The 17,595-nt window shown below is 39.4% G+C and overlaps 1 protein-coding gene across 2 annotated transcripts in view; it reads right to left on the bottom strand.

Moving 5' to 3' along the window:
* RBL1 (RB transcriptional corepressor like 1) overlaps window positions 1-17,170 on the bottom strand; it is a 70,280-nt gene extending 53,110 nt beyond the window's left edge. Inside the window, exons 1-7 of one of the 2 annotated variants that reach the window (XM_059037972.2) lie at window positions 16,835-17,170; window positions 13,994-14,127; window positions 9,569-9,769; window positions 9,258-9,322; window positions 9,032-9,160; window positions 8,760-8,920; window positions 220-269 (exon numbers count right to left, since the gene is read on the bottom strand). In XM_059037972.2, the coding sequence (XP_058893955.1) occupies window positions 220-269; window positions 8,760-8,920; window positions 9,032-9,160; window positions 9,258-9,322; window positions 9,569-9,769; window positions 13,994-14,127; window positions 16,835-16,990 (896 nt within the window). In that variant the 5' untranslated portion in view covers window positions 16,991-17,170. The remainder of the gene's footprint in view (window positions 1-219; window positions 270-8,759; window positions 8,921-9,031; window positions 9,161-9,257; window positions 9,323-9,568; window positions 9,770-13,993; window positions 14,128-16,834) is intronic. The other variant, XM_059037973.2, reaches the window with a different exon arrangement.
* Window positions 17,171-17,595: the final 425 nt, after the last annotated feature.

Genomic DNA, 17,595 nt, shown 5'->3' with positions numbered 1-17,595 from the left:
GTTTCTCAGGAGAGCAGCTGTTTTAAGAGCCAATGGGATCTTAAAATAAATGTACTTAAAGACAGCAAGGTTTAGTGATAACACCCACTCAATGCCACCAAAGCAGAAGGAACTTGAATTTGGAGCAGTTACCTTCATACAACATTTCACTTAACAAACTGCTACAAATCATATTGACAGCTTATGATATGCCAGATACCATCAGAGCTAGATACTTACCTATTATCAGTAAAACTAGAAAGGTCCAGAAGGCATTCTCCCTTTAAAATCTGGGGAAAAAAAGCCATTTTGAGACTACATGTAAGTAAGCATATTAACATACACACAAAAATACTACATTTATCTAAATTTTCACATTGGTAGTTATTATAAATACACACACACACAAAATAGAATTACTAAATATTTCTTTCAGACCTGTAAATCCTATTTAGTATGCAAATAAAATATTAAAAAACATTTGAAGTCAAGTTTTGAAAATACTTTGTAGTCTATAGCAGTGGTTTCCAAATTTTAGTGACATAACAATCATGTAGGGGAACTTGTTAAAAATGCAGACTGACAGACCACAAGGTCTGAACTAAGGCAGCAGTTTTAACAAATTCCTCAAGTGATTCTCATGAAAGCTATCCAATTTTAAACATTGGTCTATGGAAAATGGAAACTAACAGTTACTGAATGATAATATGTCAGGCAAGCAAAAGATTTGAAAGGAATATAGGTACTGTTACTGGTGACAGAGGAAAACTACACTGTTATCAATATTTTCTGTATATCCACACTATACTTAGATTACTACATAACAAGGGTTGCAAACTCAAATGATTTCAGGGGTCAGGGATCAACATACATAAATGAAGAGGGCAGAAAGCACACTTCCCATCCTAAAAGAGGTGGCCAAAAGAGGTGGCCATCATTTAGCTTAACAACAAACAGTTACCATGTAGAAATTGCAAACCAGTATTGCCATAGCTTCTGATTTTTAAAAAATTTTCAAATAAAAGATATTTATGTGTAAGTTAAAAATTGAACAAAATAAAAATGAAATAAAAAATTAAAACACCCTAAACAGGCCAAATAAAGCATCTGGCCCATAGGCAGGAGAACCACTGTCCAAACCAGGATACTTCTGGAGTGAAAGAAGACACTATAAGCCAAAACCCAGATAATTCAGGCAAACCAAGATGAATGGTCATCATAGCCAGGGGCCACTAGTGCCTTGCTTCTGCAAAGCACAATAGACATAATCCTTGAGTTCCTTTAAAAGTTTATTTTGCTGGAGATTAAAGTTTTACAAAGAGATATTTTACATAGACATACATATACACACAAAAATATATACTATATATACACATAAATAAATACTTGTTTGTTTGCTGAAAGATAAGACTAAATACAAAATGATGTCCAAGAGGGACTTCCCTGGCAGTCCAGTGGTTAAGAATCCTCCTTGCAATGCAAGGGATTCGATCCCTGGTCGGGGAACTAAGATCCCACATGCCGTGGGGCAACTAAGCCTGTGCACCACAACTACTGAGCACATGGGCCACAACTACAGAGCCCACGCATTCTGGAGCCCATGCACCACAAATGGAGAGAAGCCCGCGTGCCGCAGTGGAGGATCCCTCATGCCGCAACTGAGACCCAATGCTGGAGATTGGTTCAAGATGGCAGAGTAGAAGGATGTGCTCTCACTCCCTCTTGTGAGAGCAAGTGGACACAAATAAATGCTGAAAAATCATCAACAGGAAGACACTGGAACTCACCAAAAAAGATACCCCACATCCAAAGACAAAGGAGAAGCCACAGAAGATGGTAGGAGGGGCACAATCACACTAAAATCAAATCCCATAACTGCTGGGTGGGTAACTCACAAACTGGAGAACACTTATACCACAGAAGTCCACCCACTGGAGTGAAGGTTTTGAGCGCAACGTCCGGCTTCCCAACCTGGAGGTCCAGAAACGGGAAGAGGAATTCCTAGAGAATCAGACTGTGAAGGCTAGCGGGATTTGACTGCAGGACTTCGACAGGACTGGGGGAAACAGAGACTCCACTCTTGGAGGACACACACAAAGTAGTGTGCGCATCGGGACCCAGGGTAAGGAGCAGTGACCCCATAGGAGACTGAACCAGACCTACCTGCTAGTGTTAGAGGGTCTCTTGGAGAGGTAGGGGGTGGCTGTGTCTCAACGTGATGACAAAGACACTGGCAGAAGAAGTTCTGGGAAGTACTCCTTGGCATGAGCCCTCCCAGAGTCCGCCATTAGCAGCACCAAACAGGCCAGGTAGGCTCCAGTGTTGGGTCACCTCAGGCCAAACAAACAACAGGGAGGGAACCCAGCCCCACCCAACAGCAGACAAGCAGATTAAAGTTTTACTGAGCTCTGCCCACCAGAGCAACAGCCAGCTCTACCCACCACCAGTCCCTCCCACCAGGAAACTTACACAAGCCTCATAGATAGTCTTAGCCACCAGAGGGCAGAGAGCAGAAGCAAGAAGAACTACAATCCTGCAGCCTGTGGAACAAAAACCACATTCACAGAAAGGTAGACAAGATGAAAAGGCAGAGGGCTATGTACCAGATGAAGGAACAAGATAAAACCCCAGAAAAACAACTAAATGAAATGGAGATAGGCAATCTTCCAGAAAAAGAATTCAGAATAATGATAGTGAAGATGATCCAGGACCTCGGAAAAAGAATGGAGGCAAAGATTGAGAAGAGGCAAGAAATGTTTCACAAAGACCTAGAAGAATTAAAGAACAAAAAAACAGAGATGAACAATACATTAACTGAACTGAAAAAAACACTAAAAGGAATCAACAGCAGCATAACTGAGGCAGAAGAACGGATGAGTGACCTGGAAGACAGAATGGTGGAATTCACTGCTGTGGAACAGAATAAAGAAAAAAGAATGAAAAGAAATGAAGACAGCCTAAGAGACCTCTGGGACAACATTAAACGCAACAACATTCGCATTATAAGGGCCCCAGAAGGAGAAGAGAGAGAGAAAGGACCCAAGAAAATATTTGAAGAGATTATAGTCGAAAACTTCCCTAACATGGGAAAGGAAACAGCCACCCAAGTCCAGGAAGCAAGGAGAGTCCCATACAGGATAAACCTAACGAGAAACATGCCAAGAAACATAGTACTCAGATTGGCAAAAATTAAAGACAAAGAAAAATTATTGAAAACAGCAAGGGAAAAATGACAAATAACATACAAGGGAACTCCCATAAGTTTAACGGCTGATTTCTGACCAGAAACTACAAGCCAGAAGGGAGTGGCATGACATACTTAAAGTGATGAAAGGGAAGTACCTATAACCAAGGTTACTCTACCCGGCAAGGATCTCATTCAGATTCGATGGAGAAATCAAAAGCTTTACAGACAAGCAAAAGCTAAGAGAATTCAGCACCACCAAACCAGCTCTACAACAAATGCTAAAGGAACTTCTCTAAGTGGGAAACACAAGAGAAGAAAAGGACCGACAAAAACAAACCCAAAACAATTAAGAATATCATAATAGGAATATACATATTGATAATTACCTTAAATGTGAACGGATTAAATGCTCCAATCAAAAGACACAGGCTCTCTGAATGGATACAAAAACAAGACCCACATATATGCTGTCTACAAGAGACCCACTTCAGACCTAGGGACACATACAGACTGAAAGTGAGGGGATGGAAAAAGATATTCCATGCAAATGGAAATCAAAAGAAAGCTGGAGCAGCAATACTCATATGAGATAAAATAGACTTTAAAATAAAGAATGTTACAAGAGACAAGGAAGGACACTACATAATGATCAAGGGATCAATCCAAGAAGATATAACAATTGTAAATATATATGCACCCAACATAGAAGCACCTCAATACATAAGGCAATTGCTAACAGCTATAAAAGAGGAAATCGACAGTAACACAATAGTGGGGGACTTTAACACCTCACTTACACCAATGTACAGATCATCCAGATAGAAAATTAATAAAGAAACACAAGCTTTAAATGATACAAGAGACCAGATAGATTTAATTGATATTTATAGGACACTCCATCCAAAAACAGCAGATTATACTTTCTTCTCAATAGCACACAGAACATTCTCCAGGATAGATCACATCTTGGGTCACAAATCAAGCCTCAGTAAATTTAATAAAATTGAAATCATATCAAGCATATTTTCTGACCAGAACACTATACACGGAAAAAGACGTAAAAGACAGAAACACATGGACGCTAAACAATATGTTACTAAATAACCAAGAGATCACTGAAGAAATCAAAGAGGAAAGCAAAAAATACCTAGATACAAATGACAATGAAAACACGACGATCCAAAACCTATGGGATGCAGCAAAAGCAGTTCTAAGAGGGAAGTTTATAGCAATACAAGCCTACCTCAAGAAACAAGAAAAAGGTCAAATAAACAATCTAACCTTACACCTAAAGGAACTAGAGAAAGAAGAACAAACATAACACAAAGTTAGCAGAAGGAAAGAAATCATAAAGATCAGAGCAGAAATAAATGAAATAGAAACAAAGAAAACAACAGCAAAGATCAATAAAACTAAAAGCTGGTTCTTTGAGAAGATAAACAAAATTGATAAACCATTAGCCAGACTCATCAAGAAAGAGGGAGAGGACTCAAATCAATAAAATTAGAAATGAAAAAGGAGAAGTTACAACAGACACGGCAGAAACACAAAGCATCCTAAGAGACTACTACAAGCAACTCTATGCCAATAAAATGGGCAGCCTGGAAGAAATGCACAAATTCTTAGAGAGGTATAACCTTCCAAGACTGAACCAGAAGAAATGGAAAATATGAACAGACCAATCACAAGTAAGGAAATTGAAACTGTGATTAAAAATCTTCCAACATACAAAGTCCAGGACCAGATGGCTTCACAGGTGAATTATATCAAACATCTAGAGAAGCTAATACTATCCTTCTCAAACTCTTCTAAAAAAATTGCAGAGGAAGGAACACTCCCAAACTCATTCTATGAGGCCACCATCCCCCTGATACCAAAACCAGACAAAGATACTACAAAAAAAGAAAATTACAGACCAGTATCACTGATGAATATAGATGTAAAAATCCTCAACAAAATACTAGAAAACAGAATCCAACAGCACAGTAAAAGGATCATACACCATGATCAAGTGGGATTTATCCCAAGGATGCAGTATTCTTCAATATATGCAAATCAATCAATGTGATACACCATATTAACAAACTGAAGAATAAAAACCATATGATCATCCCAATAGATGTAGAAAAAGTTTCTGACAATATTCAACACCCATTTATGATAAAAACTCTCCAGAAAGTGGGCACAGAGGGAAGCTACCTCAACATAATAAAGGCCATATACGACAAAACCACAGCAAGCATCATTCTTAACGGTGAAACACTAAAAGCATTTCCTCTAAGTTCAGGAACAAGACAAGGATGTCCACTCTCACCACTATTATTCAACATAGTTTTGGAAGTCCTAGCAACGGCGATCAGAGAAGAAAAAGAAATAAAAGGAATACAAATTGGAAAAGAAGAAGTAAAACTCACTGTCTGCAGATGACATGATACTATACATAGAGAATCCTAAAGATGCTACCAGAAAACTACTAGGGCTCATCAATGAATTTGCTAATGTTGCAGGATACAAAATTAATGCACAGAAATCTCTTGCATTCCTATACACTAACAACAAAAAATCTGAAAGAGAAATTAAGGAAACACTCCCATTTACCACTGCAACAAAAAGAATAAAATACCTAGGAACAAACCTACCTAGGGAGACAAAAGACCTGTATGCAGAAAACTATAAGACACTGATGAAAGAAATCAAAGACAATAGAAACAGATGGAGGGATATACCATGTTCTTGGATTGGAAGAATCAATATTGTGAAAATGACTATACTACCCAAAGCAGTCTACAGATTCAATGCAATCCCTATCAAGCTACCAATGGCATTTTTCACAGAACTAGAACAAAAAAACTTAAAATTTGTATGGAGACACATAAGACCCTGAATAGCCAAATGAGTCTTGAGGGGAAAAAACGGAGCTGGAGGAATCAGACTCCCTGACTTCAGACTATACTACAAAGTTATAGTAATCAAGACAATATGGTACTGGCCAATATGGTACTGGCACAAAAACAGAAATATAGATCAATGGAACAGGATAGAAAGCCCAGAGATAAACCCATGTACCTATGGCCAACTAACCTATGACAAAGGAGGCAAGGATATACAATGGAGAAAAGACAGCCTCTTCACTAAATGGTGCTGAGAAAACTGGACAGCTACATGTAAAAGAATGAAATGAGAACACTCCCTAACACCATACACAAAAATAAACTCAAAATGGACTAAAGACCTAAATGTAAGACCGGACACTAAAACTCTTGAAGGAAAACATAGGAAGAACACTCTCTGAGATAAATCACAGTAAGATCTTTTTTGATCCACATCCTAGAGTAATGGAAATAAAACCAAAAATAAACAAATGGGACCTAATGAAACTTAAAAGCTTTTGCAAAGCAAAGGAAACTACAAATAAGACAAAAAGACAACCCTGAGAATGGGAGAAAATATTGGCAAACACATCAACAGACAAAGGATTAATCTCCCAAATATATAAACAGCTCATGCAGCTCAATATTGAAAAAACAGGGCTTCCCTGGTGGCACAGTGGTTGAGAGCCTGCCTGCCGATGCAGGCAACACCGGTTTGTATCCCGGTCCAGGAAGATCCCACATGCCGCGGAGCAGCTAGGCCCGTGAGCCATGGCCGCTGAGCCTGCGCGTCCGGAGCCTGTGCTCCGCAACAGGAGAGGCCACAACAGTGAGAGGCCCACGTACCGCAAAACAGAAAACAAAAGACCCAATCAAAAAATGGGCAAAAGACCTAAACAGACATTTCTCCAAGGAAGACATACAGATGGCCAAGAAGCACATGAAAATCTGCTCAACATCACTAATTATTAGAGAAATGCAAATCAAAACTACAATGAGGTATCACCTCACACCAGTTAGAATGGGCATCATCAAAAAATCCACAAACAACAAATGCTGGAGAGGGTGTGGAGAAAAGGGAACTCTCTTGCACTCTTGGTGGGAATGTAAATTGATACAGCCACTATGGAGAACAGTATGGAAGTTCCTTAAAAAACTAAAAATAGAATTACCATATGACCCAGCAATCCCACTACTGGGCATATACCCAGAGAAAACCATAATTCAAAAAGACACATGCACCCCAATGTTCATTGCAGCACTATTTACAATAGCCAGGTCATGGAAGCAACCTAAATGCCCATTGACAGACGAATGGATAAAGATGTGGTACATATATACAAAGGAATATTATTCAGCCATAAAAAGGGAATGAAATTGGGTCATTTGTAGAGACGTGGATGAATCTAGAGACTGTCATACAGAGTGAAGTAAGTCAGAAAGAGAAAAACAAATATTGTATATTAACGCATATATGTGGAACGTAGAAAAATGGTACAGATGAACAGGTTTGCAGGGCAGAAATTGAGACACAGTTATAGAGAACAAACGTATGGACACCAAGGGGGGAAAGCGGTGGGGAGCAGGGGGTGTGTTGGTGTGATGAATTGGGAGATTGTGATTGACATATATACACTAATATGTGTAAAATGGATAACTAATAAGAACCTGCTGTAGGGGCTTCCCTGGTGGCGCAGTGGTTGTGAGTCCACCTGCCGATGCAGGGGACGCGGGTTTGTGCCCCAGTCCAGGAAGATCCCACATGCTGCGGAGCGGCTGGGCCTGTGAGCCATGGCCGCTGAGCCTGCGCGTCCGGAGCCTGTGCTCCACAGCGGGAGAGGCCACAACAGTGAGAGGCCTGCGTACCACAAAAAAAAAAAAAAAGAAATAAAAAGAAAAAGAAAAAGAAAAAGAACCTGCTGTATAAAAAATAAAATTCAAAAAAAAAAAGACCCGATGTTACCAAAAAATAAAATTAAATAAATAAATAAATTTTTAAAAAATGTATATGTAAGAGAAGAAACCAGTTAGGGAAGACTTTATGCTCAGAGGAAAATCTCATAATAGTATTTGCAAAGAGAGGAACTATAATAATGACCTAATCCATATTTCTTTTTTTTTTTCAACCGAAGAGAAAACTCAAGTCGTAGCTGGATTAAATGGCTCAGCATTGGGGAAATAAATTGAGACCCAAAGGAAAAAGCCAACTCAAACATATAGAAATAGTGAGGTAAATTATTGAGGAAAAAAAACCCAGAATGCATGTAGGTAGCCCACAATTGTAATGGACTTTCTACTCTACTCATATTGAATTAAAGCTACAGTTGTTATATTGATACATCATCCTACTTTTAGTAAACAGTCAGCAGTTATTCAAAATGTGGCAGTAAACTAGGTTACTCTGACCTCCTGCTTTTCATAATTCTTTATCAGGCTTACTCTGATGTTCTGTTCTTTATAATTCTTTATCAGAACCTCCTATAGTTGCCTCTGACAGTGCATTTACTTGACAGTACATACAGATGGTCACATTCTTCAACAGCTCAGTTTTGCACATCACAGAAAATCACAGGACAACTCCTCATCACATCAGAGACTGAAACCCGGGAATCTTGACCCTGAGTCCTATAATGTTAAGAACTTGCTTAAAATATTGCTTTTCCCCTTGAGGCTGCTGCTGCTGACCCCCTAAAATCTGAGTCATTTAATTGTAAGTATAGTACCTTCCTGTCAAAGAGCTTTGAAATATATGGCTTAAAGTAGTGCTCCTTTATTCCTTTGGCTTCTACCAGAAGTCCGTCATGTAGTTCACACAGTACAGGAATGATGCAGGGAGGCTCTTCAGAAGCCGTAAAGTCAGCAGTATGGAAATCAGATGGTAAACCTAGTTTGACAGGGTATAAAGAGCAATGGAGGGAAAAGAGAATATGGTCAATTTTTGAAACTCTTTTTCTAAAAATTGATAATCAGTTTTCAAAAATACATAAGGTCTTACCTTTAAATGACGGATTTAGCAAGTCTCGTCTATTTGGGCACATAATGGCATTGGCAAAAATCAGATCCAAGCAGCACAGAAGTAAATGATAAGAGTTTACTAAATCATCTCCAATCATACGAAAATTACCTTTAGAAGAAAAGACATAAAACCCAGAAACCTTTCAGGTCAAATAGCACCAAGTTCCCACAGCTGAAATGTAAAACATCTGAAAGTGTCACCTTACCCTTAGTATAAACAAAGAGTGTCCAACAGAAATTAAAGAGCTCCTTAACACTGCAAGGAATCCTCCTAAAAAGGGGGAAAAATGTACTTTTTATCTAACTTACTAAATATCATTCCACATTTGTCACTTAAATTGAAACAGCAAATATAACAAATAGTAAAGTCAAATTACATATAAAATCTCATTCACAAAGGACAGACAACTATGTTTTATTAAATGGAATTTAAAAGTAGACTTTTAAAAATGCAAATTCCCTTAATAAGTTTGTATTATAATTTCTATGTCAATTATATGAGGATTAAGTGTCTCACCTCTGCTTCCTGCTTCGTGGTAACTTTGGCGGCTCTTCATATGGATTTTGAAATATATCTAAAAAAATTGGCTCAAATTTTTTGAAAATTACAGTAGACACCTCAAAATTTCTTTCTAGCCTTTCTATACGTTCACGAAATTCTTGTGGCAAGTTTGACATGTCCATCCACTTCTTCATTTTACTAAAAAACTGTATTAAACTTAAAAAAAAGAAAAAAAGCAACTTTAAAATGAGTCCATATAATGGAAGGAAAAGAAGACACTCTACTTATGCCTAAGAATCTTTATTAAAATGCCTGATTTTATTTAAAAAAAAAAAAAAAAAGAGAGAGAGAGAGAGAGAGAGAGAGAGAGAAAACAAAAACCTCACTCCAAGTGCTATGAAATTACTTTGGTTCCCAGAATCACTGTGGGAATGTAGATTTTGAATTAGTAGTACATAAAATACCTTCTATTATGCAGGGAGTACCTATCTACTTTTATTCCCTGCAGCACCCAGATAATACTCTGTATATAAATTACAAGTAAATGTTAGGCAACAGACTGATGAGTTCACAAAACTAGTTTGAGGAAAGACAGAATCTCCCAATACTGGATTCTGGAATTTGATCACAAAGCACCAGACTGTTACAGAGTAGGAATAAAATTCAAATGTTTGTGTTCCAACGTGTGTTTCTACCACCAAATATAAACTAAGAAGGTAGTACACACCCAGAAAATCACTTAATGGATAATGGCTCTACCTTTCTGGCTTATTTAACTATGAGTGCATTTTTTTTATGTCCTCATGTTAGCATGGTCTTAGACTGAAATTTTGTAGTGTTAAAGCTCATTTAAGTGTCTAGTGCTATATACAGAACGATACTTGTAATTTATTTTTTTAAAGGTGGTGGAAGAAATCATCAGCTAGTTGTCCATAGGTGTTCAAACTCCAGACATGCTGATTGAAATCTAAGAATCTGAGTTTTTTAAAAAGATCTTTATCAGGGCTTCCCTGGTGGCACAATGTATAAGAATCTGCCTGCCAATTCAGGGGACACGGGTTCGATCCCTGGTCCGGGAAGATCCCACATGCTGCAGAGCAACTAAGCCCGTGCACCACAACTACTGAGCCTGCGCTGTGGAGCCCAAGAGCCACAACTACTGAAGCCCATGCGCCTAGAGCCCGTGCTCCGCAACAAGAGAAGCCACCGCACTGCAACGAACAGTAGCCCCCTGCTCGCTGCAACTAGAGAAAGCCTGTGCACAGCAATGAAGACCCAACATAGCCAAAAAAAAAATAAAAAATGTATATCAGGATACCCTGTGTGTGAGAATTCTCCTTTTTGGTTTTCTTTTTTTAACGGGTAATATGCATAATTACAAAATTTAAAAGGTACTAAAGAATATATGATGTCTACTATCACCGCCCTCCCAATTTTTTTCCACTAAAGCAATCAACTTTGCCTTAGTGACTAATTACATTGTTACTAGTTACTTATTTATCCTTGCAGAGCTTTTTAAGGCATTTATAAACATATACCTACTTAAACTTTTTTCCTACTCAAATGATACCATACTACCTACAATATTCTGCACTTCATTTTTTTTCCTGTAATTTATTTTGCAGATCTTTTAATATCAGTTCATGTAATACTCCTTCCATAACTTTAAAAGCTGCATTTTATTCCACTATATGAATGTACCATAAATGTATTTAAACATTCCCTTTTATCCCTTAATCTTTTTTATTTTGAAATAGCATCAAACTTACAAAAAAGTTGTGAGAATAGTATACAAGAACTCCTTTATTCACCAATAATTAACATTTTGTGTATTTGCTTTGTCATCCATCTCTCTCTCTCTCTGTATATATGTGTATACAAGTGTTCCTTGATTTACCATGGGGTTACATCCCGACAAACCCACTGTAAGCTGAAAATATTATAAGCTGAAAATGCTTTTAATATACCTAACCTACCGAACATCATAGCTTAGCCTAGCCCACCTTAAACGTGCTCAGAACACTTCCATTAGCCTACAGTTGGGTAAAATCATCTAACACAAAGCCTATTTGATAAAAAAAAAGTGTCGACTATCTCATGTAGTTTAATGAATACTCTATTGAAAATAAAACACAGAGGCTTCCCTGGTGGCGCAGTGGTTGGGATACCGCCTGCCGATGCAGGGGACGCGGGTTCGTGTCCCGGTCTGGGGAGATCCCACTGCCGCGGAGCGGCTGGGCCCGTGAGCCATGGCCTCTGAGCCTGCGCATCGGGAACCTGTGCTCCGCAACGGGAGAGGCCACAACAGTGAGAAGCCAGCGTACCGGAAAAAAAAAAAAAAAAATTTAAAACCAATCCACATTTTAAAAAGTATCTTTTGACTCATCACTACACTTTTAGGAATTTATCTGAAATACACACTTACAATAATGTTCACTTGTCTGTAATCACAAGGGACTGGATATAATCTAAATGCTCATCAATAAGGGGGCTGGCTAAATACATAAAACATCCTTATAACTTAAAATATACCACAGTCATTAAAAAAAATTAATGAGGTAGAGCTATACATGGTGATATAGAAGGATTTCCAGAATATAAAGTAAGAAAAGCAACACAAAAATACATATAGCAATGATCTCATTTATGCTTACAAATAAAATGCAAAAAACTGAAAAACAGATTTTTTCCTGCTTAACAATTTAATAACAGTAAATTGCTAATAGTGGTAAATTCTGGGGGATGGAAAAAGAAATCTATTTTCAACCCTTCTGTATTATTTGAAAATTTTTAAACCTTTTTTCTTTTATTGTGGTAAAAGTATATACAATGTAAAATTTACCATTTTAACCATTTTTAAGTGTACAGGTCAGTGGCATTAACCATTACCACTATCTACCTCCAGAACTCTTTTCATTATTTGAAATGTTTATCATGAGCTTGTACTGTTCAGTTTCCACAACAACTTATTATTACAAAGATTTAAAAATTTAATATGGCCAGTGATGAGAAACATCAATAGAAAAAGATCATATGACAATGGACAAGGTTTTGCTCAATTTAAAAAATTACCTTAACTCCTTTTATCTTAGTTATATTTTCATTTTGTTTTTATCATGAATGACAAAAATTATATTTACTAAAGTTTAAAAAATTGTCTTGACTTAATTATTTTTCCATTTATAGAAACCAAAATTGTTCTGAGGATTTTTTTTTTTTTTTAATTTAGCATGAACTGAAATTTAACCCTCACTGGATAGGGCTTTACACTTTCTCCTCTGTCTTGGAAACCCAGGATAGCAAATAGACAATGACCTCAAATAGTCATTATGAACATTAGCAACTATCCAAATCTGAATCACTCCATTTCTGTTGTTTGGTATTCAGGCAAATAGTTCCATACAGTTGATACCAGAGCAAGTAAAAGCTATAGCTAAGACCCACCAATTGCTTAGTATTTGCTAGGGAAAATATATTAACCATACAGTAGAGAAACAAGAGAACATCGTTAGCAGATGATCAAAATTAACATCACCAATGAGAGGCAGAAGCATATCATGTGCCTCTAGATGTGATATACTGAGGATACAAAATCACTTATGTAGTTTTCCATCTAGGAATGTAAAACCTGCACCTAATCATAAGGAAACATGAAACAAATCCAAAACAAGGAACAATCTGTTAAAAAGGGGGGCAGGGTGATTGTGAACTATACTCTTCAAAAATGTCAAAGTCATAAAAGACAAAGGCTGTGGAAATGTTCTTGTTTAAAGGAGACATGGTAAGTGAATGCAATACCTGATCCTAGATTGGATTATTTTTTTTTTTAAGACTGGATCCTGAAGGAAGAAAATGCTATCAAGAATGTTACTGGATCAACCAATAAAACTAGAATAGAGATGCTAGATGATATAAAATTACTGTATCAATGTTAACTTTGTTGAAGTTGATAACTGTACTGTAGTTATTTAAAGAAATGCACACTGAAGTATTTAGGGGTAAAGGGCTATAATGGACTAAATTGAAATAGCTGAGGAAAAACAATACTATTTAAGAGAAAAAGATCAAATGATAAAGCAAATGGAGTAAAATATCAATAAAAGGTGAGTCTAGGTCAAGGGTACATGGATGTTCTTTGTAGTTTTCTTATTTCTGCAACTTTTCTGAAAGCTTGAAATTGTTCTCAAATTTAAAATATTAATGAAAAAGTTACAGAGAAAAAAGATTTAGAACCTCTAAATCTAAAAAGATTTAGAGGCCTCTGGTTGAAGTTAGAATTTACGGAAGAAAGGCAGAGAAAGAATATGAGAATTGGGAAAAGATACCTATATGGATAACAAACTTCGAATGGGATGAAGCTAAATGATTTAAAATAAAGAGAAATTAAATCCTAAAATTAAATTTAGGACTTATAATGTTTGAAAAATCAAAGTGCTTTACCTTAATTTAGCTGAACGTAGTATTCTGGTAAGTGAAACACAATTTCCTTCCATGATACCCTTTCCAACTGTGGGAATAATGCTTTTGCGGCAAGCAACATATAATGAACATGCCAACCAGTGTATAACTTCTCCCTGGCAGGCAAAAGATAAAACAGCAAAATGGATATACTGCATTAAAACGCTTGAATTCTATAATCAAAAGAAATCTTAGAATTATCTGGTCTAATTTTCATCCTGTATTAACAGGCCAGAGAAATGAAGATATTTGCCCGAGGTCACAAACGTAGTTGATTGCAGTAATGGGTATAAAACTCCTTACTCGGGGCTTCCCTTGTGGCGCACTGGTTGAGAGTCCGCCTGCAGATGCAAAGGACACAGGTTCGTGCCCTGGTCCGGGAGGATCCCACGTGCCGCAGAGCGGCTGGGCCTGTGAGCCATGGCCGCTGAGCCTGCGCGTCCGGAGTCCGTGCTCCGCAACGGGAGAGGCCACAACAGTGAAAGGCCCGCGTACCAGAAAAAACAAATAATAATAAAATAAAACTCCTTACTCTTAGTCCTGTGTAACATGCTAAATCCGTATTAATCTAAAGATAGATCTCTCACCTATACCCCAAATCTAATATTATTGAAGAGTTTTCAATTTCTCAGCATTAGTTTTCTCAATATTATAACACCAGTCATGGCCTTGATGATGCTGAAGTTCCTACCATTTTAGTTTTAGGTTTCTTTTTTAACCAGTTTGGCAGAGAAAGGAAAGAACAGAGTAGAAGATGGCAAGAGAATTACACATATAAAAATTAATACCCATCACAACACAAAGAAGATTGTCAGTTTTGTGAGGTAAAAATTTGGGGAATTATTTACCCTAATCTTGAAAATAGTTAAGTATGGCTCTCTACCTTAGCAAACACTTCAATTTACAATGCTACAAAAAAGGTGACATTTGGGAATTCAACACTTAATTCTCTGCTTTAGGCTTGAGATATCCAAGCTAGATTCACTTTATGACTTCACTGCTGAGCTTTACATAAAATTAAGAACTAGACTCAAATCTCATAGCACAACACAATACTTTTGTACAGATCTTCTTTAAGATCAGACTCTAAAAGAATAAAATGATTGATAAAGATTTCTTGCAATAATCCAAAAGGGGTGGGTAGAAATGGGTAGCCACCAATAAAGCTAAGACCTAGTGTTCCTACCCTAAAGTACTATAGTGAAAAGTCTCATTTGCTCAAGGCATTAAAAGAGGCAGGTAAGCTTAAGGTTGAATACTTTTAGAAGCCTGATTAACTAATTGTTTGGGTATAGCATCCAAGTACTCTACAGCTTCTGGATACAGGCTACTAGATGAAAACACTATTAAGACAGAGAAAATTTAAGAACCAAAATTACTGCTTTGACTTTTTTCCTTAAAAATAAATAAAACACCTATAGTATTTAACTTAGTTCCTTTACGCTAGGCCTTAGAAATACAAAAACAGTTTGCACTCAGCAGTGCTTTTCAGTGACAGACCAAAGGAGGACTCGATGTCAGAAATGCTTTCTCAGACTTTTAAAAAGTTTGTTTCCAATCTAGAGACTATAATTGATAATCTCCCTTAGTTTCTTATTCTTTCCTCAGCTTTCCAGTCGTGTCACCCAGAGATGCACATCACTGTCCTTCATCCAGTCTATCCAGTCCTACCCTGGAGACATACAAGAGTCTCTCTTCTTCTCCCTCATAAACACACACACACACACACACACACACACACACACACACACACACACATTCAACTCCAAATTTCCAACTCTATGCCTTAGAGCCCACCGATTACTTATTTCACCAGGTGATGAGTCAGCAGAGCACTCTGGGTGAGTCCAGCCCTCTTGGATCAGGAAAACCTTTGACCATAAGGCTACTGGAGTAATTGCAAATACATTCCATCACAATTCTACCTCTATACTGGGCTTATGCTTGTCTGGGTTCCTATGACAATTAGCAGAACGACCCAGGGCAAGACAACCCTCTGGGCCTTGATAATATTGCCTGGAAAGCAGGTTTAATACTCGCTGCCCTGCCATGTTCACGGGGCTGCTGTGAGGAGTTAATGCAAGAACGGTTGGGGAAAACCTAATGATAGCCTACATTTATTTTGTTTAGAGACAGACACTGTGCTTAGCATCAGGATAATCTAATTATCCCCATCTGAGAGAGGAGGAAGCTGTGGCCAGGAGACAAACTTTGTGTGCTTGATCGATCAAACTGCTCTGATCAAACTGCTGTACAGTGGCAATACTGCCAAAAAAGCAACCCACACCTCGAGGCGGAAGGGTGGAGAGATTATGGCTCAGACTCCTTACTCTGGCTCCACCTCTAACGGTGCGACCTTGCGCTTAACCTCTTCCGGGCTCAGCTTCCCCATCTGTGTAACGGGGATCACAACATGTTCGAAGAGGTGTGGCGGCGGGAACCAAGTAAGATGACATATTTAAAGCGCTGGGCAGTGGCGTCTGGGCACACAATTCACGTAAGCTTCTGCCATTAGAGTAACTGTTTAAACAGACTTAAGGGCAGTCCGATGACGTTTGTGGCACTGGTCTGAAGACTAAGGGACCCCTGAGTGGCGTGTGACCTTGGACAAGCCACTCCTTTTCCGGACTTCGGTTTCCCGCCTCAAAATAAATGGAGAGATTGATCTACACTCGCCCTTCCAGCTTCGCACTCCTCGGCTCGGGGCTGGGCAGAGACCCTTCCCGGTGGGGAAACTCCCACCGCTCCATAGGGTGGGGTAGGGGCGGGGCGGGGGTGGGGTCTGGCGAGCTCGGTCCCGCCGCCCCACCTGCCGCCGCTCACCTCTAGGCTGTAGTTGCCCCGGATGGCGGTGAAGTCGTCCAGGGCTTCGGCCGCGCTCCCCTCATCCAGGTTCAGCTCCTGGCACAGGGCCTGCAGCGCCTCCCCGGCCGCGGCGACCACCGCCGCCCCCTCAGAGTGGGAATCGTCCTCGTCCATCCCCTCAGGCCCGGCGGGCGGCGCGGTCACTGGCCCCCCAGCTCCTTTCTCCCTCCTGGGCGCAGTACCCACAACCACCCGCGCCAAAAGCGCGCGAAAATCGGGAGCCGCAGAACGACGTCTCTTCGATGGTCTGCATCCGCGGTTCTCCTCAAAAAGGTCCGTTTCTCCTCCAGGGCTCCGAGCCGTCCATCACCGGAAATGTGATAAGAAGACGGACTTCGGGGCCTAGAAAACCTGAACTTGGCGCTTGGCGGACAGCGGTGGACACAGCCGTCAGGGCAAATTGGGAGCGGAGGGATCGGCGGTCCGCGCGCAGGATCTGCTGGGAGTTGTAGTCCGTATCCTGCCTTGGAGCCAGCTGCGCCGCCCTTTCTTGGTGGCTCTTTGGTTTGGGCCCCGCTGGGCTGCCAGTTGCGAGGCGGCCCTGTTCATCTTAGGGAGAAGCCTCTTCTGCCCGGCCAGCCCACGGGCCTGGGTTTGTCACTGCCCCGGGGACGCCAAACACAGTCTGATCTAGAATTGCCCCTTGAGTTAGGAGATGGAGGAGGGACCTGAAAAAAGTGGTCTCTCGACAGCGAGGGCGGGGGTGGGCCTCGTCGGAC

This window comes from Kogia breviceps, chromosome 14 (assembly GCF_026419965.1).
Source record: "Kogia breviceps isolate mKogBre1 chromosome 14, mKogBre1 haplotype 1, whole genome shotgun sequence".
Lineage (NCBI taxonomy): Eukaryota > Metazoa > Chordata > Mammalia > Artiodactyla > Physeteridae > Kogia > Kogia breviceps.
This window is presented reverse-complemented; position numbering and strand designations above follow the sequence as displayed.